Source organism: Sinohyriopsis cumingii, chromosome 12, assembly GCF_028554795.1.
Source record: "Sinohyriopsis cumingii isolate HCF-2022 chromosome 12, ASM2855479v2, whole genome shotgun sequence".
NCBI classification, from domain to species: Eukaryota; Metazoa; Mollusca; class Bivalvia; order Unionida; family Unionidae; genus Sinohyriopsis; species Sinohyriopsis cumingii.
The window spans coordinates 40,135,045-40,159,247 of NC_142972.1; the positions used below are offsets into that span (position 1 = coordinate 40,135,045).

Here is a 24,203-nt window from a genome sequence, read left to right on the forward strand (position 1 = left end):
CGTGGAAAGTTACCAGTTCATGGACCCGTTGAACCCGAGGGATAGTTTGTACGGAGGAAGGACCAATGCCACCTGTTTGCTGTACCAAGCCGACGAAGAGAAAGGAGAAGAAATCAAATACTTGGATGTGTGTTCGCTGTATCCCTACGTGTGCAAATATTGTCGCTTTCCTACAGGGCACCCGCTATTGCTGACGGAACACATCGATCTGGTCAACATTCGACAATACGAAGGCTTGATCAAGTGCAAAGTTTTGCCTCCCACGAACTTATACCATCCCGTCTTACCTCACCATTGTCAAGGCAAACTGATGTTTCCCTTGTGCCGTACTTGTGCCGAAACGTGCAACCAAGATCATCCTTGTCAGCACACCCAGGAAGAACGGGCCTTGACGGGAACCTGGGTCAGCGTAGAATTGTTCAAAGCTATGGACATGGGATACCAACTGTTAGAAGTGTACGAAATTTGCCACTTTCCCAAGACACAACAATACCACAAGGGTGACCCTACTCAGAAAGGCATTTTCGCAGACCACGTGGATGCCTTTTTGAAACTGAAGCAAGAAGCCAGCGGCTATCCTTCCTGGTGTCACACTCCCGAAGACCAAATAAAATTCAAAGAGAAATACCGGGAACAAGAAGGCATCACTTTAGACCACATCGAGAAAAACGAAGGCAGGCGATCGTTTGCCAAAGTGATGTTAAATTGCTTGTGGGGTAAAATGGCACAACGACCGTGTTTACCCAAGACGGAATATTTGACAGAACCTTCCCGCTACTTCCAGATGATTCACGACAAAACCAAATACATGAAACACGTGGACGTCGTTCGAGAGAATTTGATCTTGGTCAATTACGAAGAAGATCTGGACTTTGTACAAGACGACCCTTTTGGAAATGTCATCACTGCGGCTTACGTGACAGCTCATGCTCGCTTAAAATTGTACGAAGCTTTAGAACTGTTAGGGGATCGCGTCCTGTATTTTGACACGGACAGTTGCATCTACATCGATCGACCGGGTCAGCAACACCCTAACATCGAAGGAGACCGTTTAGGAGCCTGGACAGACGAACATCCTGACGACAAGATTCTAAGTTTCGCGAGTGGCGGTCCTAAAAATTACGGCTACGAATACCGGGACCCACAAGGAGAAGTGCACACAGAGTGTAAAGTGAAAGGATTGACTCTGAATTATCGTACCAGTCGTGTGGTCAACTTTGGCGTATTGAAAGAAGCATTGCAGTCTGGAGAGGATGCAAACTTTAAAGTGACCACCTACCAGCCGAACAAGATTGTACGTTTACCCACTCACCACATCGTCAGTCGACCCTTGGAAAAAGTCTATCAAATCGTGTACCAGAAGCGAGTGCGACTTCCCAACCACTTTACTTTGCCGTACGGTCACATCAATATTGGTCAGCATATAAAAAAGGACAACGTCCAAGACCAACAGTTCATTGTCACTACTAAGACCAATTGAGAAAAAATGAATCCCTTCAAACAGCAAGTATAGAGCGTAAGACTCAAGTCCAACGAGAAACTCAGGTGTGATTCTTTGCCTCACTATCACATCACCAATGCAGTAACACATCTTAGTTATTTATGTACTAACGCCATGACAAACTACGTGCAGCTAGTGAAACTTCCAGACCACAAAACTTTACCTTATGGACATACTGATATCACCCAGTATAAAAAGGGACGACTTCCAAGAACGACACTTCATTGCGAGGACAAGCAACGAGAAAGATAAATCACTCTACGCAGATGAAAAAAGAGAAGGAACAAACATCACTGACCTCTTTCACTACCATACCGTCACAGCAAAGTGCGTCCAAGAAGGGAAAGGATTCAGTAGACCTACAGGAGTATTTTAGCATCCAAATGACTCAGACAGCGACCTCAAGAAAATTTAGAACGACAACTTACACCTACACGGTGAAATTTAGAGACTTCGCGTCTGACATTTCAGCCGAGGAAGTAGCAGGTTTCATTACGGACCTACTTCACTCACTGTTAGAGGAACTCAAATGTCATTGCCAAGTCAAAGATCGAGGTCGTTTGAGCCTATCTATGTATCGCGACAGTTTGAACTCACCTGTATGTCTCGGATTTAGCACACCTTCAGAAATAACTTCGTCCAAACTTTTTAGGGCTATTGAAGACATGCAGTCGATGAGAGGAAAATTTGACATCAACGAAGGAAAAGTAACCATTCATATGGTATACATTGTACCTCCATGGGAAGAAGACGATGACTGCACTTGATCTGCTTACTGATAAGTGTACCTAGCACGATGGATATAACAGCCGATTTATGAATGAAACGGATTAAGTGATGGGAAATATCTACGCTGGGACACAAGTGCTTGCTGACCAGATTTTTAACAACGTGTGATACGAATAGAGAGAGAGAGAGAGAGAGAAACATGAACTTTGTCCTATTTGATTGCATGTTACTTGTTTTGTGTTAGCTTTTTCTTATAAATGAACATTAAATGTAAACAGGTTTACTAGAGCCAAGAACTAAATAACTAGTAAATAGGTTTGTTTGATGTAGAAATGTTTATGTATTAAATGGATAGTGCTTAGACCAAAGCACAGGCCAGAGAGCCCATGTATATACTTGAATAAATGTTTTGAACCCATACAATAGACTTTTCTTTTTTGAGCCATTATTCTCTCTGTGAGGTTTGTTTTAGAACATTTCTGTCGTCTTTTCTGTGTGTTTAAATGTGTATTTGTATGTTTGTCCCTATCTACCCTTTGTCCTTACAAATACATTAAAATCCCTATAAAATGTTTTGACCCTATAAACCTCATGACGTCACCCAAAGTTCAATTCCCATTGACATCCAGGTGACATTCCCATGTTCAATTTCCATTTACGACAAAGTGCAAACCCCATATTTTAACGTTAAAGTCCCATTGACGTTAAAGTACTGGTCCTGTTCAATTTCCATGTTCAATTCCTCTTGACGCTCTACAGTTCCATCCATGTTAAAATTTCCCATGTTAAATTCCCCTTGACGCCAGAGTGAATCGACTGTTTTTGCATGGTAAGTCCACTTGACACTAGGGTGACCCCATATACTACTTATGTTAGATTCTTTGTACAAAGCCAATGTTCAGTGATAACAAATATATCTGTGTCTGGTAACAATTCAATTAGTTTCTGCGTGCTAGACATTATACCACGTACATTCCATGTTGAAATAATGATCATAATTATAATTAAGAAGCAATTACTAGTCATATGGCTATGCTCATTAGGAATATATTTTGTAATTCTCATGCGTTTCATCAAGTAAGTAGCCTTCTCTCCATTTTCTGTTTGTTATCCATTCCCTACATTTTATTCCAGAACTCCAGTATAATACCCACTTATGTTTTAAACATAAAAATTGGTATAAATTTGGTAGGAAAGTAGAGCAGTACAAACACATCATGGTTAGCTTCTTGAACACTGAGCGCTCATTCAGTCACTTACTTTTGACTGTATTGGAATGATGTTGTTGTTGTTGGGTTTCACGCCATTTTTCAGCACAAGATAGGCTATACATGGCGGTCAGTATTAATGGTGGAGGAAGAACCCGGGAAAACCCCGGTAAGAACCATCGACCCACGAGAAGCTACTGGCAAGGTTTCTCACGTACCCACAGAGAGAGAGAGAGAGAGAGAGAGAGAGAAGCATTGTTTGTGGACATTTTGTGGCTGTCAATCTCTATTTTTCATCGTTGCTTAGTGTGCTGTCTGACCAAACCAAAGAGAGAGAGAGAGAGAGAGAGAGAGAGAGAGTGAGAGAGAGAGAGAGAATTTTAATATTTATAAACTTATTATAGGTTTAAGAGAAAAGAAAACCCAAGCATTAAATATATCCTAATATGTATGCCTCCTAACCAAGAAATTTACCGTACGGTCTCGACATGCTAACGCTACATTTTTATCATCCGTACTATGAACATCGTAGATTAAAACCATAGGAAATGTATGAATAGCATTACGACTTCCAGGTTATTGTAGGTTACTTGGTGTTGGTTGCAATATTAGGAAGGAGATTACCAGCTATGTTGCATATCTTTTATAAAAATGTAATTGTATGTATGACTGTTTATCTCTATAGTATTATTTTACTATAATTTTAAATGTACTTTTAGCCATCGAAGATAACTTTTTTCAACTTTTGCATTTTTTATATAACTCTTCGTAACTTTTTCAACTTTTTTAACGTTTCGTTACTTTTCGCAACTTGTCGTCACTTTTCGTACTTTTCGTAACTTTTCGCAATCTTGTCATACTGCTTTTATCCTGAACCGGAAGTAAATTGGAGATTCCTGGCGGGAGATTCGTGCAGAATTAGATGCAGAGTATGTTTTGATTTAAAAAGCGCACAAGAACGCGTGATATAAGAGACACATATACTGTGAATTGAATTATACGCATATTTTATTGGATATTAACGTAACAGCTGTGAGAGTCAGGCACGTATTTTGTTTAAGAATGTTTTGGGTTACCAGTGGTTAAGACTCCTTTCATCTCAAGTTCGGTTTCGAGAGATTTCGGTTCTTTACGCTTTCTCTTCTAAGTGATACGTTACATATTCACTTTCATTTATTTGAAATCAATTCTGCAATGTAACATATCTTTATAGGAAAGCTTCAATACATTTGTCTCAAAACGATGGAATCGCTAATTGACTTCTCATGTAATTTAACGTTAATTAAGAAACCAACGCATTAATTTGTGCATTAGGTTGGAATTTAGACCACATGCTTTTATTGATGTTAGTTGGAAAATTATTTTTCAGCCTTGGAAGGCAGGTATTCGGCTAGATTTTGTAGAGACTCGTGCTGGTAAACAGGGGGACCCATGTACTAATATTTGTACCTTTACTCGTACCTCGTGGACAGGGTACTAACATGAGCATATACGTGTTAATGGTGATTCACTCCAGGCGCTCTTTTAGCCTAATAATAACACTTTAAACATATTCTTTGCATACAATCCAATAAATTGAGTAGTCCTCTTATTTAATACCGGAAGTTTCGAAAAATTTTGTAGAAATAGTTGTAAAATCTCGTTTACCTTTTTTAGCCGATATTTTCGTTTAGATCGTCCGCCATGTTATTTCAATTAATGATTACTTCCGTTCTCAGCCTCGTTTGTTTGTGTGCCATATAAGGACATTGACGCCTTATTTGGAAATGTAAACAAATAGTAGTACAATTTTGGCGCCGTTTGGGTCAGAAATTCTGCACATTAAAAGTAAATACGGCTTATCTGCAACTTTGAAATTCCACCAAGAAGCGATTATTTGCACTTGATTGAGAATAATATAGCGTAGAATATAAAAAATATGGTCTGGCAAGCTTTACGTAGAAAAGGGGTCACGGCGCGAGTCTCGCGTTATCTGTCATGGCGGACAGGATAAGGTTAGAGTAACCATGCCAATTTATTTTATCGTGTAAGGGCTTAATAAATTCAAAATAAGCCAAACTTCTTTCATAGCATGATTATACTTATGTAGCTGATTTGTACACTTTGTTTTTCTGACTTTAATGATGATTTTTTTTTGCTCCATTACATGATATGGGATCAGTTTATAGCCTCAGCCACAACAAATCAAGTTGAGGCTACGACATCGTAGCTAGGGGACCCCTAGTCCTACAACGTAAGACACATCACCAGATATTTTTGTTCTGGGGATGATAGGTCTTACGGCCAAACTAAGGGCGCTATGTAGCATGTTTTGATGTCGACGAACAGTGTAACGAAAGTCAAATTTTCAGGAATATCACACACAACTGGAAACTAATAACAACGCTTTGGTACAAAGTAAAGTTATTATGTTTTTGCCAGACTTTACTTACCCTGATGTCTTTTCTCTAATAAATTAAAATTCTTACAAAAGAAATGAACCTGTTTTCAAGTTTCATTGGCATACATTTCAATTAGCTGGAAAGCAATGAAAGCCGACAATGCTTAAATCTGTTTTTTTCTCTAACATTATCTTAAACCCTTTACCTCATACAAGCATCTTTTGACGCCTCTGCTCTATTTGCATGGAAGTGCCTTTTGACGCCTCTACTCCATTCAAATGGAAGCGCCTTTTGATGCCTGCTGTAAACAGCAGCCATTTTAAGCCAGCTTTCGTAGCTCCACCTTCAGGGAAAAACCCCTATTATATACTACATTCATTTCTGTGAATGACAATTGCGTCACATCACGTGGTCACTGTTTATGCTCTGGTCGATAACTGCTGTTTATAGAAACTGGATTGTAATGTCCACTCTCCAAAATGGAGGTCATGGATTTCATTCAGTACTTAATGAACTTTTCATGATTAGCATCACAACTATGAAAGATTCAATAACTTAGATAAAGGCTCTGATATCGATTTTGGCCAGCAATTAGATTTTTAAAATTATCAAATTCAGATGACTTAGTGATGTACACACAGATAATAAACTTGTAAATTTCGAGTATAAGAAATGGCAGCTACGGTTGGTCATGTGGCCTCACTGACATGACGGTGAACAAGTTCTCTCAAGATTTTTAAGCACATAAAAAATTCTTCCTTGAAAAATAATTACACAGCTATAACAATCAGACTTTACTCTGAAATTTTTACACACATAATAGATGTGTACCAAAAGTGCAAAATGGTTAAAATTGCTGTTAAATGCAACATACACTACATTGCTTAACAGTTAACAGGCAGGCCTATGCGTATGGAGTCGACAAGGTAACAGGTGTTCTATTTATAGCATGCTGCACTTTGTAACTATGCTCTATGAGGTAAAGGGTTAATGAAACAAATTTTTTATAAAAATATATGCTGCCTATTGTGTGCAATGTTTTGTTTCGTTCAAGAAACATCCACCACATGAAGCTACTTACACATACTTCGACATACATTAACTTCCGTCACATTGCAACAAATTCAAATGTATGTCAATCGAACAAGAAAATTTGTCCATTCATTAGTGTCATATTTTCATTCTGCCAGGATAAAGATTGCACAGTAAGTATATTACACATAAATTAGTGGAAGAGTGTTAATATAGGCAGCCAAGTGTGTGAGATATTCCTGAAACATTGAATACTCATTCCGATGTCAACTGACATCAGAGCGGGCTATACAAGGCTGTTATTTGGATAGTAAGGCATAGCACTGAAAAAAAAATAACTTGTGCTTTGTCTTACATTGTAGGATATGGGGACCTCTAGTCCTACAATGTATTATATAAGATGAATCACTTGATATTTATATTTTTGGGTGCTTTGTTTTATTGTCTGAATAACGGCTTTGTGTAGCGTGTTCCAGTATTGACTGTCATCAAAATGAGAGGAAAATTTTTAGAGGAATATCTCACAGACTTTGCAGTACATATTGACGCATTTCTACAGATTGAAGTAGTGTTGATTTAGGCATGCTTTACTTACTCAGATGTCTTTTTTCTAATAAATTCAAATTCTCTTAGAAGCAAATGGGTGTATTTTCAAGTTCCTTTGACATACAAGTCGTTTGGAATGCGATGAAAGCTGGGAATGCCAAAATTGGTTAAAATGGTGACAAGTACCTTGACTGAAATGAAGCTATTGAAACAATTTCTTCAGAGCTCATTTTAAAATGCATGTGGTGTTTTGTTACGGTAACCGACTTTACAAAGAGAACTAATTAACAATAATATTTAAAGGTATGGTTTGTTAAGTCCTTTATCCATTTGTTAATAAACGCCAGTGGATATTGTAATGACAATAAGAGAGCTTAGGCATCAATCATATTTTCTCACCAACAATTATTAATTTTTGTAAAAACAAAGTGTCAATACGGTATTATCAATCTTCGTTTGCAAACACAAGTCTTCTTAGTACTGATAATTGGATTATGTACGAACAATTAAAGGGTATGAAAAAATACTTGAAATACAATAACTTGTTGCTAATGAATTGTTGCTTGGTAAGTCTGGGAGAATGCCATATTGAATTTTACTACCGTTAAACAAAATTTATTTAATTTTATTAAATTATAGCCACGTGTACAATAGATATTGAGGTTTATGAATAGACAGACAGATGGATGAAGGAAAATCCCTATGGAATTCAAAATAACTTGCTTAATGGAAAAATAAATAAAATATTAGTCCAGATTAAATATTGCATATTTTGCATGGGTGAAATAGTTTCAATTTCATTTCACCTTTTTGTTCTCAGGATGTAGTTTATGCTGTACACCATTCTGTATAGTGTTTTAACATAATGCATCTGTATACAGTGTTTTAACATAGTGCATCTGTATACAGTGTTTTAACATAATGCATCTGTATACAGTGTTTTAATGTAATGCATCTGTATAGTGTTTTAATATAATGCATCTGTATACAGTGTTTTAATATAATGCATCAGTATACAGTGTTTTAACAATGCATCTGTATACAGTGTTTTAACATCATGCATCTGTATACAGTGTTTTAGTATAATGCATCTGTATACAGTGTTTTAACATAATGCATCTGTATAGTGTTTTAATATAATGCATCTGTATACAGTGTTTTAATATAATGCATCTGTATACAGTGTTTTAACATAATGCATCTGTATACAGTGTTTTAATATAATGCATATGTATACAGTGTTTTAACATAATGCATCAGTATACAGTGTTTTGATATAATGCATCTGTATACAGTGTTTTAACATAATGCATCTGTATACAGTGTTTTAACATAATGCATCTGTATGCATTGTTTTAATATAATGCATATGCAGTTCATAATATCCAGATCTTATTGAGAGATTAAAGATAAAAATAAAACTAAAAACAATGTATAAACATTGAAGGCTGAAAGTGGCGATCATTTTTGTTGGTCCAGAAAGTATTTCTGGTTCTTGTTGATACCATTGCCAAATTCATACAATTGTAGCCAGCCTTAAGAAAATTATGGAACACTACCATTAACATGAAAGCAATCAACTACTGGACAAATTTGTTCTCAAATATCTTGAGGGGGTACATAATTCATAAATTAGCCAAAATGGTTAATCAGTTAAAACAGGAGGCACAGTTTTTATGTTTCATGTATTTAAAATAGAATGCTTTACCTTGAATAAAAAAGAAATTGAATTTATTAATTGGCTAGAACTATGTATCTAAAGGCATCCGTTGATAACAATGTATCTGAGTAATAATGATAAAGGGACTATAGACCTTTTTAGTATGTGTTGTTGTCTCCCCCTGGTAGAAATGCTTCAGTGTATCTTTTGTGCATGCATTAACTGCAGCTTCTTCCGCTGGCTACCTATTCATCAGGTGTTAAAGAAAGCCTGTGCATTGATGAATATGCTTTACGACAATGTAAATGTTGTAAATAAGTTGTGTGCAATTGAAATTTAACACAGTTTAAAAGAAATTAAGAAAATTAAATATTTTATATGAATTTTTTATGATAGCAAAGTTTTACATAAAATGACTCATTATTTTTATATTTGCTAGTAAGTGATCAAATGTATTGGAAGTGGGATATATTGTTAAGGAAATGCCATACATCTTTCTATCTTTTCGAAGTTAAGTTTTCAAGTATGAATAAAATTGCAAGCAAATGTGTGGCTTATTTTTTCACAAAAATCAAAGTATGTATTTTTCTTGGTAAATTCAATAATTCTTCATTGACCGAAGGTATCCACTCTCATATAATAGCATGGAATAAGTTTTTTCGTTAATTCATACAGTAGTTTGAACAATCAATTTGTGTATATTATATCTTGGAATTTACCGATATTTAAATCCTGCAGCCAAAATTTGCAGATTTCTATTTTTAAGCCAGTTTGAAGAAATAAAAGTTGAAGGTGATTTTTCTGGAAAATCAGATTTTTGTGGCCTCTGGGTTTGATATTAACTTTAAATATTTGATGTTACCTTTAAGTGAAGCAAGTATCAATATATATATATATATATATATATATATATATATATATATATATATATATATATATATTGAAAAGTGCAACGTGACTGATGTGCTATTATTTTAGGCACTTAAATATGTGTTGAAAAATAAATATATGGATTGAAGTGAATATATGATTTACCTTTTATAGGATCATAAATAATATACTGAAATCAAGCTATTCAGTAATAATTTAAAATAATGTTTGGAACAAGTGAAATCGATCATCTGGAAATTTCTATTATTGCAACTATTATTATTTATTATTATTATTATTATCCAAAGCTGCTTACTGTGCATTTCTTCATATTCAAATGCTAATTACTTTCAAAATTGTTTTTAAGCAAATTTGCCTTTGATTGGTGTTTTGTTGTTGAAAGTGAAAGTAGAATGCTAATTTAAGACCATGCAGCTGATAATTGTTTAGATGCTGTATGCAGCAGTTTGTATGCAGTTCAGTGCTGTATCAAAAATTGAATCTTACACAGCTCAGGACAAACATTGCAGATTACATGTACAGAGACCATTTTTTCAGTATGTACTGAATGGATGATATTGCTCTCTATGTCAACACAAATGTTTAAACCATTCATGAACAAAATAAATTGGTAATTTTTGATGCATTTAGAAGCTGACATAAAAATTCAACGAGAAACAGATGCAGATATCATTCACATTGGAACAAACTATAATAACATAGCTTCATGTAACGAATGTAGTCTGAATTAGACTGGCCCATTCAGACCAAATTAATGACTGGTTCAGACCAAATGCCAGACCGATTTGTACCATTTGAAATATTTTAAAATAAACACACATGCCTGGTTTATTTGAGTAGCTATTGCCACTTTTGCAAACAGTGAATGTTTAAAAGTTGATTTTCAAGTCTTAAATTTGGTTCTTCCTAAACTTTTTGCTGAAATTGGAACAAAATAGATATGAGCTATTGCCTAAAGAACTTTTAAATGTTTACAGTAAAGAAAATGAAGTTATTTTATAATTACTGTGTATTATGTTTGAAAAACAGTTTGAAATTATTCATAAGTCAAAACAATGTGACCAATTTTGACATTGTCAAACACTAATGTATATATATTGAGCCATGGCTTTTACAGATGTCTCAAACAAATCATCACATTATATTTACCAAATAAATTTTGTATGAATATTTATTGATCGGTAACACAATATCAGAACATTCACGGGGGCCCCGAGTATCCGAGTGGTCTAAAGCGCTGTCCATTACTGATCACTGCCATCTCACCTCTGTCTGCGTGGGTTTTAGTCTTGGATTCAGCCAATGTGGGTATGTGAGAAAGCCTGCCGGTAACTTCTTGTGGGTCGGTGGTTCTTTCTGGGGTTTTCCCGGGTTCTTCCTCCACCATTAATACTGGCTGCCATGTATAGCCTATCGTGTGCTGAAAAATGGCACTAAACCCTGCAACAACAAATCAGAACATACATAAGTGTAATTGTTGAAGTCTTTTATCTTGAGGAAAATCTCAATCCAGTAACCAAACTTGTTTTATTTCCATTCTAACCATAGACAGTTTTGCAGATAATAATTATCAAAAATACTAAATCCATTAATGCTTGATTTCTGAATAGAGATTTTATTCTATTAACACAAATATAATATAATATAATAATTCCATGTAACCAAATTTCGCCATTTTATAACACCAGAATTATATGTTGTATTCTAAAATGGTACTGAAAATGACAGCAAAAGTGCTTTAATTGATCTAACAGATTATTAATTGTAAGATGTTTTCACCAGCAATGAGCATTGAGAATGTCAGGGTCACTGAATAAAAGAAGAAATAATGGTTTCTCCATAATAATTTTGGTTCTGCATGACAGACGGTCTGGGTCTGACCTGTATTCAAGTTTGTTGATAGCTGACACTTGGAATAAGGTAGAAGCCTACTGATTTTAGGGTCATGTGCAGGCCATTGGGGTAAAAAAAAAAGGGGGGGGGGAGAGTCTACAGATAATATTTAGTTCTCCATCATGTACAAGCACTGGGTGACTTAAACTTTGATTAAGAAAGAATCTTGATTTGAGGGGTTTGCATGTCAAAGGTCATGGTAAGTCTAATAACAAAATGTTTTCTGCACAGTATGTTTAGTTTGAAAATACATACTTTGCCGCAGGTCCAGATCAGTGAGGCTCATTTCTCAACAGTCTCAAGAATGAATCATGTCCCATTAGTGCATAAACAGGACAATTAAACATAAGTAGGCACTCAGAGTACTGGTTTTGGTCAGTGTGTGTGTGTGTGCGTCCTTGTGATTATGGCTCCCACTTCCCCAATGAAAATCCTATTGACACCCATGGCAAGGGATGGGGAGAAGGAATTTGTTGTGGTTAATCAAGATACTTGACAAATTCTAGGACCACTCTGGTGGCCTAAGTGGTTAAACCTTCAACCGTGGATGTGGGAGGTCGCATGCTCGAACCCTGGTGGAGTCATACCAAAGACTTGTACAAATGGTACTAGCAGCTGCCTCGCTTGACACTCAACATTAAGAGGTTAGTGCTAGAACTGGTTGGCATTGTGTCAGGACAGTGTGACTGGGTGGGACAAGATGCTACATGTCTGTGGCATGATGACTCAGTTCTATACATCACTATTAGCTACCACGCAGTAGATATTTTAATGATAAAACTGAAGAAAACAATTCAAGCTACATTAAAAATCCAAATCACGCAAATTCTGCTCCATCAATCATAATGGAGTTGGAAGAAATGATGATAGTACATGTTTGTAAATGGTCACACAATTTTTTTATATAAATCAAGTATGGCTGTCATTGGTACATACATGTAGATTACTGTTTATATCAGTATGTTTACATCTATAGTACTCACCAAGGTAAAGACCATATGGCAGCCATCAAGTAGGTCCAATGGCTACCTCATATGTATCATGTGTTATTCCAATTAGGCACTTGCATTGCACTCTTGAAGGCATACAGCATACCTGTTTACATTAAAAAATTTACTTTTCAGGCTGGTTTATTTTTATTAAACAATTTATGTAAACCTAGAGTTGATCACCTTTTGCATGTTGATGTTTTTCTTTTTTTATCAAGCAAGGCGGCTTCACAACAGAGTCATATACAATACACCATCATGATCTTGGACTTTGTATGGGGATGCTTGATGCAATAGACAATCAGGATCTTGGACTTTGTATGGGGGATGCTTGATACAATACACCATCAGGATCATGGACTTTGTATGGGGATGCTTGATACAATAGACCATCAGGATCTTGGACTTTGTATGGGGGATGCTTGATACAATAGACAATCAGGATCTTGGACTTGTATGGGGGATGCTTGATACAATACACCATCAGGATCTTGGACTTTGTATGGGGGATGCTTGATACAGTACACCACCAGGATCTTGGACTTGTATAGGGGATGCTTGATACAGTACACCATCAGGATCTTGACCTTTGTATGGGGGATGCTTGATACAGTACACCATCAGGATCTTGGACTTGTATGGGGGATGCTTGATACAATACACCATCAGGATCTTGGACTTTGTATGGGGATGCTTGATATAATACACCATTAGGATCTTGAACTTTGTATGGGGGATGCTTGATACAGTACACAATCAGGATCTTGGACTTGTATGGGGATGCTTGATATAATACACCATCAGGATCTTGAACTTTGTATGGGGGATGCTTGATACAATAGACAATCAGGATCTTGGACTTGTATGGGGATGCTTGATACAATACACCATCAGGATCTTGGACTTTGTATGGGGGATGCTTGATACAGTACACCATCAGGATCTTGGACTTGTATAGGGGATGCTTGATACAGTACACCATCAAGATCTTGGACTTGTATGGGGATGCTTGATACAGTACACCATCAGGATCTTGGACTTGTATGGGGGATGCTTGATACAATACACCATCAGGATCTTGGACTTTGTATGGGGATGCTTGATACAATAGACCATCAGGATCTTGGACTTTGTATGGGGGATGCTTGATACAATAGACAATCAGGATCTTAGACTTTGTATGGGGGATGCTTGATACAATACACCATCAGGATCTTGGACTTTGTATGGGGATGCTTGATACAGTACACCATCATGATCTTGGACTTTGTATGGGGATGCTTGATACATTAGACAATCAGGATCTTGGACTTTGTATGGGGATGCTTGATATAATACACCATCAGGATCTTGGACTTGTATGGGGGATGCTTGATACAGTACACAATCAGGATCTTGGACTTGTATGGGGGATGCTTGATACAATACACCATCAGGATCTTGGACTTTGTATGGGGGATGCTTGATACAGTACACCACCAGGATCTTGGACTTGTATAGGGGATGCTTGATACAGTACACCATCAGGATCTTGAACTTTGTATGGGTAATGCTTGATACAGTACACCATCAGGATCTTGGACTTGTATGGGGGATGCTTGATACAATACACCATCAGGATCTTGGACTTTGTATGGGGATGCTTGATATAATACACCATTAGGATCTTGAACTTTGTATGGGGGATGCTTGATACAGTACACAATCAGGATCTTGGACATGTATGGGGATGATTGATATAATACACCATCAGGATCTTGAACTTTGTATGGGGGATGCTTGATACAATAGACAATCAGGATCTTGGACTTGTATGGGGATGCTTGATACAATACACCATCAGGATCTTGGACTTTGTATGGGGGATGCTTGATACAGTACACCATCAGGATCTTGGACTTGTATGGGGGATGCTTGATACAATACACCATCAGGATCTTGGACTTTGTATGGGGATCCTTGATACAATACACCATCAGGATCTTGGACTTTGTATGGGGGATGCTTGATACAGTACACAATCAGGATCTTGGACTTGTATGGGGAATGCTTGATACAGTACACCATTAGGATCTTGGACTTTGTATGGGGGATGCTTACTTGTATGGGGATGCTTGATACAATACACCGTCAGGATCTTGGACTTGTGTGGGGATGCTTGGTACAATAAACCATCAGGATCTTGGACTTTGTATTTGGGATGCTTGATACAGTAGACTATCAGGATCTTGGACTTTGTCTCAGAGCATCTGCTGTCATAAACTTCTATATCTCTTTAAAGATGGTTATACCTGACATGGTATTTTCATGAAAACATTTTTACTAGGGGTGAAATGATATACCTCTGTCTCGTATCTATACAATTCAAGATACACAGCCTGCGATATGATACATATCAAATACACATGAACTTGGTGGTCTTTCAATCTTTGGAGGGTAAGTGGAGCCCTTTTATGTATGTTGACATTCCTGGTTGTATTTCCAGTATGCAGGTTACAGGTAGACATCATTATCATATATTTATATGTTATTGATGACAAGATAATGAAAATACTTTCAAACAGACTACCTGTTGGTTGACTTGAGTTTTATTCAACTTTTTAGGCCGTCTTCATTCGCTGTATAAAAAGGAAATTCCAATATCTTTTTCCCCATGTACAGTTTAAGGAGAGATACTAACAAGATTTTATTTTGAGGCAGACTTCTCCCTTTGTCAAAGAAATAAAGAGTTAGGGAAAGAAAAGGAGGGAGAGGAAGAAACAGCCATAGCTCAATATTTACCTAATACTTCAATTTCTGTCTCTCTTTCCTGAAGCTCTACTAAAATCAAAAGTAGTTCAACAGAGTAACTTTGTGTAAGAGTGGTTATTAAGTGATGAGTAAAGTACTTAATTATACATGTGGAACACGTTTGGAATGTATTCTTAATGCTGAACATGCTGCTGGTTTAAGATAATTAGCATGGATGGAGGTGGCAAATTATGAACCATGTCACTTTGTGATAATTTATAGACGGCAAGCGAGTAATCTCATATTCTTTTTCATTCTTACTAATAAAAATGAATGCCTGTTACTGCAGATGCTGTTTCAGAGGAATTTTAATTTTAAAGAATAATATGTCAAAATAATAATGACTATTCATGACTGGTGAAGACTAAAATATTTTGCACATGGTAAGTATTATTTGTATTGATTTTCCGACTCTTGTGTCGATATGTGCATCGTTACAGCAAAAGTATCTATATATCGATGAATTGTTTCACCCCTAATTTTAACTATATGTAGTTGACCCTAATATTAAAATTATGCTAATGTGAATGGTCAAAATGTCAAGAACATAGTCAAAAGGTCAAAAGTGACTTGGATTAATTTCTTTTGTTCATTTCAGAAAAATGTCGGAAGCAAGAAGGGCCTCTTTACAAGAAATTGACCAGCTGCATAATGAAATATTGGAACTTTGTTCTGAAGATGAAGATTCGATCGTTGAAAACATGGGTTCTAACAGTACAAATATCAATTCCTCTGGGATATTTGTTGGCCTATCTAGAGCATGTCCACAAGTAATAGAAATTGAAGATAGCATTATTGATCTAATCTCAGATGCATCTATTTCATTAGATAGTTCTGGAATCGTGACTTCATCTCCAAAACAGGCAACAAGGGTGCATGCATCTCCTGAATGTATCATTCATACAGCTTCATCTGACAAACCATATTCCATTGAAGAAGTATTTGGTAAAGAGACAGTTACTGATCTTGGTATCCCTAGTACCTATATCTCACAGACATATCCAAGTACACTTACCAGTACCATGTCAAGTGTATCAAGGGATGCATATAAAATCAAAGAGTCATTTAAAAACAATGGAACTTGTATATTTGGTAAATGTGGTGGAAACAATGATAGATTTGTGGTAACCAGTTCCACAACAGACAATAATGCTTGCGCATGTTCCAAAACTAATATTTGTAAAGAATATTCCTCAAGTGCATTCACTACTATGACTGTAAGCAAGGTAGCCAGTGATAATAATGTATGTTCATTTGATGGAGGGAAATATGTGGAGAAAGTTGTTGTAAAAGAGCCTATGATTTTATCTGGAAACACACCCATGGCTCAGACAAAGTTCAGAAATGAAAACCTTTCAATTTCTGCCCTTGATTGTTCACCAATACCCAGGAGTGACTGGAGGAAAATTGATGCCAGCAACTTTACTCCAATACCTGGAATAAATAATGCTGTGTCTGCATGCAATTTTGTACATAGTACACCAATGGTTGGACGTAAAAAATTTAAAAATTCGTCCACAGTTGCCAAAAGGTCTATTGTTCCAAAGACAACAGAGGAATTGTGCAGTGATCTGGCTAGTGATATTGGTGATCACACATTGGAGTGTAAACATGACAACAAAAACACTTCTTCTCAATGCATCTCTGGTTTTGCTAAATTATGTAAAAGTGATCCAAGTCAGAAACCCCACCAGACTTTTATGTCCAAAATCGTCAAGAGTAATGCTCCATTGAGTAAAATTGATCTGCAGTCCCTTGTGGAGGAAAATACCACTATAATTAACTTCAAAGAGGATGAAAGGTGTGGGAAGAGAAATAAAGAGAAAGTTTGTTCATCTCCAGTTATGGGACGTTTTAAGGATGTTTCAGTCAGCCGTTCCATGTCTGTTTTGGAGGAGGATATACTTGATGTGTCAGAGGATATTTTAGGCTTAGAAGAAGATGTAATAACTGATAACGAGATAACTGATGATGAGATGGAAATTGCATTGCTAGGTTTAGACACTGTTCAGTATGCTCAGTTAAGTCAAGTGGAAGACAAAGCTCTGACAAAAAAGGACCATCTAGAAGATAGCATGGATGATGAAATGGACAAAACCTTGCTTGAGGACACTGTTCAGGAAGAAGAAACTATGGTATCACAAGAGAAGAATTATGATATGAACATGAAAAGAAAATCTTTATTTCCTGGGTTGAACACAGAACTAGTTAGGTTTACTAATAGGGGTGAATTAGATATGCAAGCAAATCTAACTACATGTAATAAGACAGAAGAAACCCATTTCTCTGATGACAAGAAGGACTTGGGTGTTGATTCAAGAAAAAGGTCTTCACAAACATATTTATTCACAGAATTGGGAAGTGGAGAAATAGTCAGTGGTATTGACAATTGTGAATTTGATCAAACAACAGTGCTAGCAACATCTGATCAAGGAGTATTTGATCAGACTACCACACTAGAAAAGAGTAGTAAGTTTGAGTATGACCAAACAACTGTGCAAGAAAGACCTCAAGTGTCCGCTAGCATAAGGGATGATGACATAAAGAATATTTACAATGCTTTGAACTCTAGTATTGATTCATTTGAGTTTATTAGATCACCAGTAACTACAAAAGAGAAACTGCATACTTGTATGCTTTCAAAGAAAGACAGAACAGTTGAGAGTCAAAGAAAATCGGTTGCAGGGGAAACATTAACCAGCAAAATTTCTGATGCAAAAGCCGACATTGAGGCTTCTTGTACTGCTTCAACCAAGCTGGAAACACCTACTGACCTCAGTTCAGAGATGCTAATCAAACTTAGGCACAAGAGAAGAAAAAGAAAATTGGAGAAAATCGTGTCCTCTGGAAAAGTTTTGATGCAAGACATTGATCCAATTGAATCTAAAGGAAATAAACAGCAGAAGAATGAGACAAAACCCATCTCAGAAGCGATGAAAGTAACCAAGAAGAAAAGAAGACAAAATAAGAAAAAATCAAAGGTACCACTTGAGGAACGGTCTGAAGCAATTAGTAACAATTTGTTAATTGTAGCAGTAATCATGGATGATCGAGGCAAAGTTGAAGCTAATTCAGAACCAGAAGAACCTAAAGAAAAATATATGAATAATAAAGATGGTACACATGCAGGCCAGAAGATAAAGAACAGAGATGTTACCCATTTAAATGAAGGAGGGAAACAACAGCAGATAGGTTCTTCCAGTAAAATCTTTTTAAACATTGATATGCATTCATCCAGTCGTGATTCAGAAGTCAGTACTGTTTCTGATGTAGTTCCAAGTTCTGCAGTAACCTTGCCGAGTTTGCTAGTTCCAGAACAAAATGCTGAAGAGTTATCAAGAAGACTGAAAGTTGATCGTGTGGGACTGCCATTAGAGACACAGGAAGTTAGAAGTGAAGAAACGGAAGATGAGAAGTTGGAAAGTTTCTCCCTTTCAAATAGAATCAGTTCAGGTGTCAGTGTGTGCAGTAGCAATGATAAACTTGAGCTACAGATGGGGAATTCACGGTTGCTTCCTAAAGGAGGTGAAAAAGAGAAAGCAGTTGGAAATAAGGAAGCTCCAGTGGCAAAACTCTTTAGTAATGTTGCTATGAGTAAAGATGGAAACAGATTGTCAGATCAATGTAACATCATTGAGAAAAAGACAGATTTCTCCATCACAGAAGTCACTGTTGTGATGAATGAAGGAGCTCCAAGCACTATTACAAGTAAGCCATCAAGTCATGCTGATGTCAATGCAAAGGATGAAACTAAATCTGTACGGGAAAAAGAGGAAGTCGCTACAGTAGAAGATAAAGAACAAAACACAAAGGAGATTGTTTCTTTGATGCAAGAACAGGCAGCATTGTGTCAGAATCTTGAAGGAAATAAGTTAATTCAACAAGTTCAGAAAAAGTGGAAGTGTAGTGTGAAAAAGACACCTGATACTAATTTGACTACATCACTTCATGCACGTCGCCATCCAATTAGTTCAAAGAATACTGGATCAAAATTACAAGGAGAAAGATACTGTACTTTGGATACTGAGGCAAATTTGCAATTAGGTTCAATAGTAGATTCAACGAAACAAGCACAGCAGCAGTTGACAAGAGAGATGCGTGCTCTTGAACAACAAAAAGCAACTGAAATTGTAGATGCAGCTGTAGCTATTGACAAAAAGTTGTCAAGATTGGCTTCAGCTCACAGAGAACAAATGTGTAAATTACAGTTTCAGCAAGATGTTGAATTGAATAACCTTCGTAAACAGTTCCGCTACAATTCAATTTATCTACAAGCGTTAATTTTCCAAATTAAACATGAACACCAAATTCAAAGGACTTGTCTACAAGTTATGATGCGGCAGGAAATTTCATCATTGGCCAAAGAGAAGCAAAAAATGACAGCTCAGATTGCTCAGAGATTTGACAGTAAGATCAACCAGCTGAAGAATATTGCAGAACAATCACAGCACCAACATTTGACCAGTAATGGTTCAAGTCAAGGTCTATATGTTTCCCTTGAGCTCTTTAAGGCTCCTCAGAAGAGAATGAAGAGGAGAGTTGTAACTGTGCGTCTCCCAGCTGGCGTTGCTCAGGCTCTGTTAAAAGAGGATGCAGTATATGATCATTTTTACAGTGGTGAATGGAACGAGTAAATCTGCCGAACTTCTCAAGAATGACTTTGGGTGGACCCCAAATACTTTCTGTAGTACATGACTTATAGACGTTGAGGTTACACTATTTGGCCATAACCAAATTCTGCATGTCATAAATTTCTTTGACTTCATTAAGGGTTAAAAGAAGTGGTTCTTCCCAGAAAGGTTTGATGATATAGGGGACCATATATAAATACAAGTGCAGTGTTCTAACTAGAGACAAGCTCACTTTTTTAACATTAACAATAACATGCGCTATATTTGTAAAAATTAAGGGTGAAATATTTATACAGTATAGAGAGATTTTTCATCGCAGTTGTTGTATCTGTCTTAAAAAGTAAAACTTGCATTCTGGTGGAGCAGTCAAAATGTGAGAAAATGAGATTTAATGGCAACATAAAGTAAATATTTAATTCAGCAAATAAGGAACCTAGGAAATTGACTGAACTTTGTCTTGTTTCTTTTACAGTTTATTGGTTGAAAGAGAACATTGATGGAAAATTTTCCTATATTTTTATACACCCACCTTAATTAGGAGCATCTATTGATATTGGCTGTACATTCATCTGCTTTCAATTTCATTTCCACACAATAATTTGAGTTCTCTTCCTATTACATTGACCATTTGTTTATGAATGGCTTCCATTTGTGGTAAGGAACAAGTCTATTGATTTTGGGCTCAGAGAATAAAAGGTCAAGACCACAGTGACTGAAAGAATCAAAATAGCTTCAAATTAGTTGTATATCACATTCTTGTACCAAATTTGATAGCTGGCTGGCACATTTGGTAAAAAAGAAGCTGATAGCTTTTGGAATCAGGGTTCATGGTCACTGTTAATGTAAAAAAAAAAAAAACCAGGTTTCCACATACATGTAGTATCATTAGCTCTGTACCACATAACTGGACAAAACATTCACTTGTGGTAAGTGAGTATTTGATTGACTTTGGGGGGTCAAAGGTCTAGGTTGATTTTGCTGAAAGGAGGAAAATAGTTTCCACACAATAACATTACTTCAACATCACATACCTGGATCAGACTTTTTATATAGCTTGCACTTGGGATAAGGAAAAACCCTATTGATTTTGGGTCAAAATTCAGAGCCACCGACATGGAGAAGAAAAATTATTTCTGCACAATAATTTCAATTTGCAGTCATGTGCCTTCACATGTTCTGGTGTTGAACAAGACTTGTTTTTATACTTAATTTTGTCATGTTTTGACGACAGGGCAGGAAGTGAAAACATTCTCAATGATTCTTTTTAAATGGAAATGATTGCTTTATTTAAGGAACATTTGTTGACGGTTTGACATGTAAATTCAGCTACTCTTTGATAGCTTTCTGGTGCCAAAGACAAACTGCCTATATTTAATCTCCTGCAGAAAATGGAATTAAAAGTGTAAACAATTTTGTATATTGAAGGTAAATTTGGTATGATTTGTGTGACTATCAACATTACTGTTTTGTTAGTATAATATCTCTGTGAGCGATGTTAAAAATGATTGGAAGACAGACGTTCTGATAACATTTACAAGGTCTCGTGAGTAATGATATCCATTTTGTGTTAAGTACAGTACAAATTGTTTTCAAATCTTACAGCATAGTTAGTCTTAATCATTGCAAGTGAATACTGTGAGACGGTTTATATTTTGGGGTATTAAATTTCAGTTTGGTTCCAAAATGCATATTTGTGGGTACCTAATTTTGTGGATTTGTTATTTTTAATTTAAAAAAACTAGATAAATTATTATACGATGATTTCTGTATCTCTCTTAAAGATTACATGTTTCACAACTGTATTTTTGAGTTGAATGGCTTAATCTGTACTGCAGTGAATGGTTTTCAATTATTGGAGTTTTCAATGCAAAGTTTCCATTTTGGAACACATTTTGAGATTAAAATGGGATCTGAGAAAGAAGGATTGATCTACTTAATGTTTATTCAGCAGTTATATACATGAAACTTGATTAGTAATAGCTAAATGCTGTTGTTTCGGTCTCACATTTGCATTTGAAGATCCCATATTTTGGGATATGAAATCGTGTCTGATGTATTCCTTTTACTTTATAACATCCAAAATTTGTTTTACCGAGGTTTTTAAATTGCTTTTTTTGAGTGGTCTGCGTTTTTTTCCACTTTCAGTTACAATAACTGTTTTCTTTAGCCTTAAAATTTGTCTCTTTTTAGTTGGAGGTTTGTCCATTGTTATTAGGGTTCTACGCGTTAACATGATTAATGCTCAGTTGTAATATTGAATGTAAGGACGGTTTTGATTGGGCTTTGGTAAAATATGAAAAATCTGTATATGTGCATTACATATCTAACAATCAATAAAATAAAAATAAACAATTATCTCATCCAGAAACAGAACCATGTACTCAGAGACAGAAGTCAACGGCTTCGTTCAGAAGAAGACATACAGGGATTAACTCTGTAACAAAGTGTGTAATCCGTCGTTCCAACTTGAATAGGCGACAGCTTTGTGATTGGGATGAAATCACTTAACATTAGGGGGAAGAAACGAAAAAATACCAGAAGTATTGAACACTATCAATGAAATCCTGCAAACGATTATCTCTTGCTGGTTTAAAAGACAATGACCTTACTCACCCCCAGGCAATTAGAATGAACTCTAAAGACAAACAATATACATAAGCACTATGTCTATTTTAGCACTACAATGGCAATTCGTGACATATACATTAGCCTGATTTACGGACTGTAACATCTATCACTAGTAGCCACAATCCCTTTTTCTATATTTTTATTTTTATTTTCCTGTTATGTTTGGTTTTGATCAGAACAATCATTACTAATCAAGCGGTCGTTTTAACAATTGATTACACATAGGTCAGTAGTGTCTATGTTCTCGCGATACAGTCTTTTGTGGGAATTCCGGGTCCTACTCATACACATGATCTACTACAAGGCCAGGAAGCGTGGGAATAATTAGTTTAGTTCCCTGCTTCATATGCTCCCTGCGTTGCTATCCCCTATACAAATAACGGAGAACAATGCATGGTGCATACAAAGCAGGGAACCAGACTACTGAATAATCTACATGTACTTTATTCTGGTTTACAAAAGAAACTATAAAACACACATGCATAACTACTTCAGTAGCTTCATATTATTTTATTTAGAACAGTATGATCGGTCATTGTTACTGGGATTAAATAAAGGTCGATGGAGTTGTTTATAGTGTGTCAAACTGCATATTTTGCCAAGACATCGCAGATGTTGGTTGCGTTCAGCAGGTAATCACTCCTGACAGTGTTTATATAATAAAATCAAACTGTGCATTACAATTGTGGTTGGAAATGATGTGGTTGCTCATAACAATTTTTACTGTATTATTTTACAAATTTCGGATGTTGTTGTGGGGCACTTGAAATAACTCCATGCGCCATGTGTTTGAGACCACTGGTCTAACCCCTTGACAGAAAATTTTAAAGTGGTCAATAGGTTTATTTTGTTTGCAAATAGTTCCACTTTCAGAATCCCCAGCTTTATGAAGAAAAGCCTGGAACATGCATCCATCTTTCACTTTCATTTCGGCTGTGTACCTTTCCACTGAAAATTAAGTCATGTAGCTTGGCATACATTTATCTTCACTCGAAGGTGTACCACATATGGGGTGCTGTCTTCAATTTAAAGGTTACTGTTAAAAAAAATTGTTTCATCACACTTTCCCATCTGCTTTGTAATTTTACAGTTGTTGGAGATCATGGTGTGAAATCTGGTATATTTATAACATGGGTCTCACTAGGATTTTTCAGTTAGGAGTCCAGGACTACTATTTCTGTAAAAATAGGAGTCACCAAGCAAAAGTTGCAGTCCCCTCCCATAAGCATATTGGGCATACCTGAAGTGGCTAAATGTCCACAAAAGAACCAGTGGTTGTCACTGAGCTTAGTTTTCCAAATTCTTTACACCACTGACATAGAGC

General features: G+C 36.2%; 1 protein-coding gene across 1 annotated transcript; it reads left to right on the forward strand.

Moving 5' to 3' along the window:
• Positions 1-4,340: 4,340 nt before the first annotated feature.
• Positions 4,341-22,629, forward strand: LOC149786304 (uncharacterized). The gene is made up of 2 exons (XM_089976693.1): positions 4,341-4,367; positions 16,219-22,629. The coding sequence occupies exon 2, from the start codon at positions 16,223-16,225 to the stop codon at positions 20,252-20,254; it is 4,032 nt and encodes a 1,343-aa protein (XP_089832819.1). The 5' UTR covers positions 4,341-4,367; positions 16,219-16,222; the 3' UTR covers positions 20,255-22,629.
• The last annotated feature ends 1,574 nt before the right edge of the window (positions 22,630-24,203 follow it).

Excerpts from the sequence above, each read along its gene's own strand:
- LOC149786304 (XM_089976693.1), top strand. The coding sequence starts at position 16,223 with ATGTCGGAAGCAAGAAGGGCCTCTTTACAAGAAATTGACCAGCTGCAT.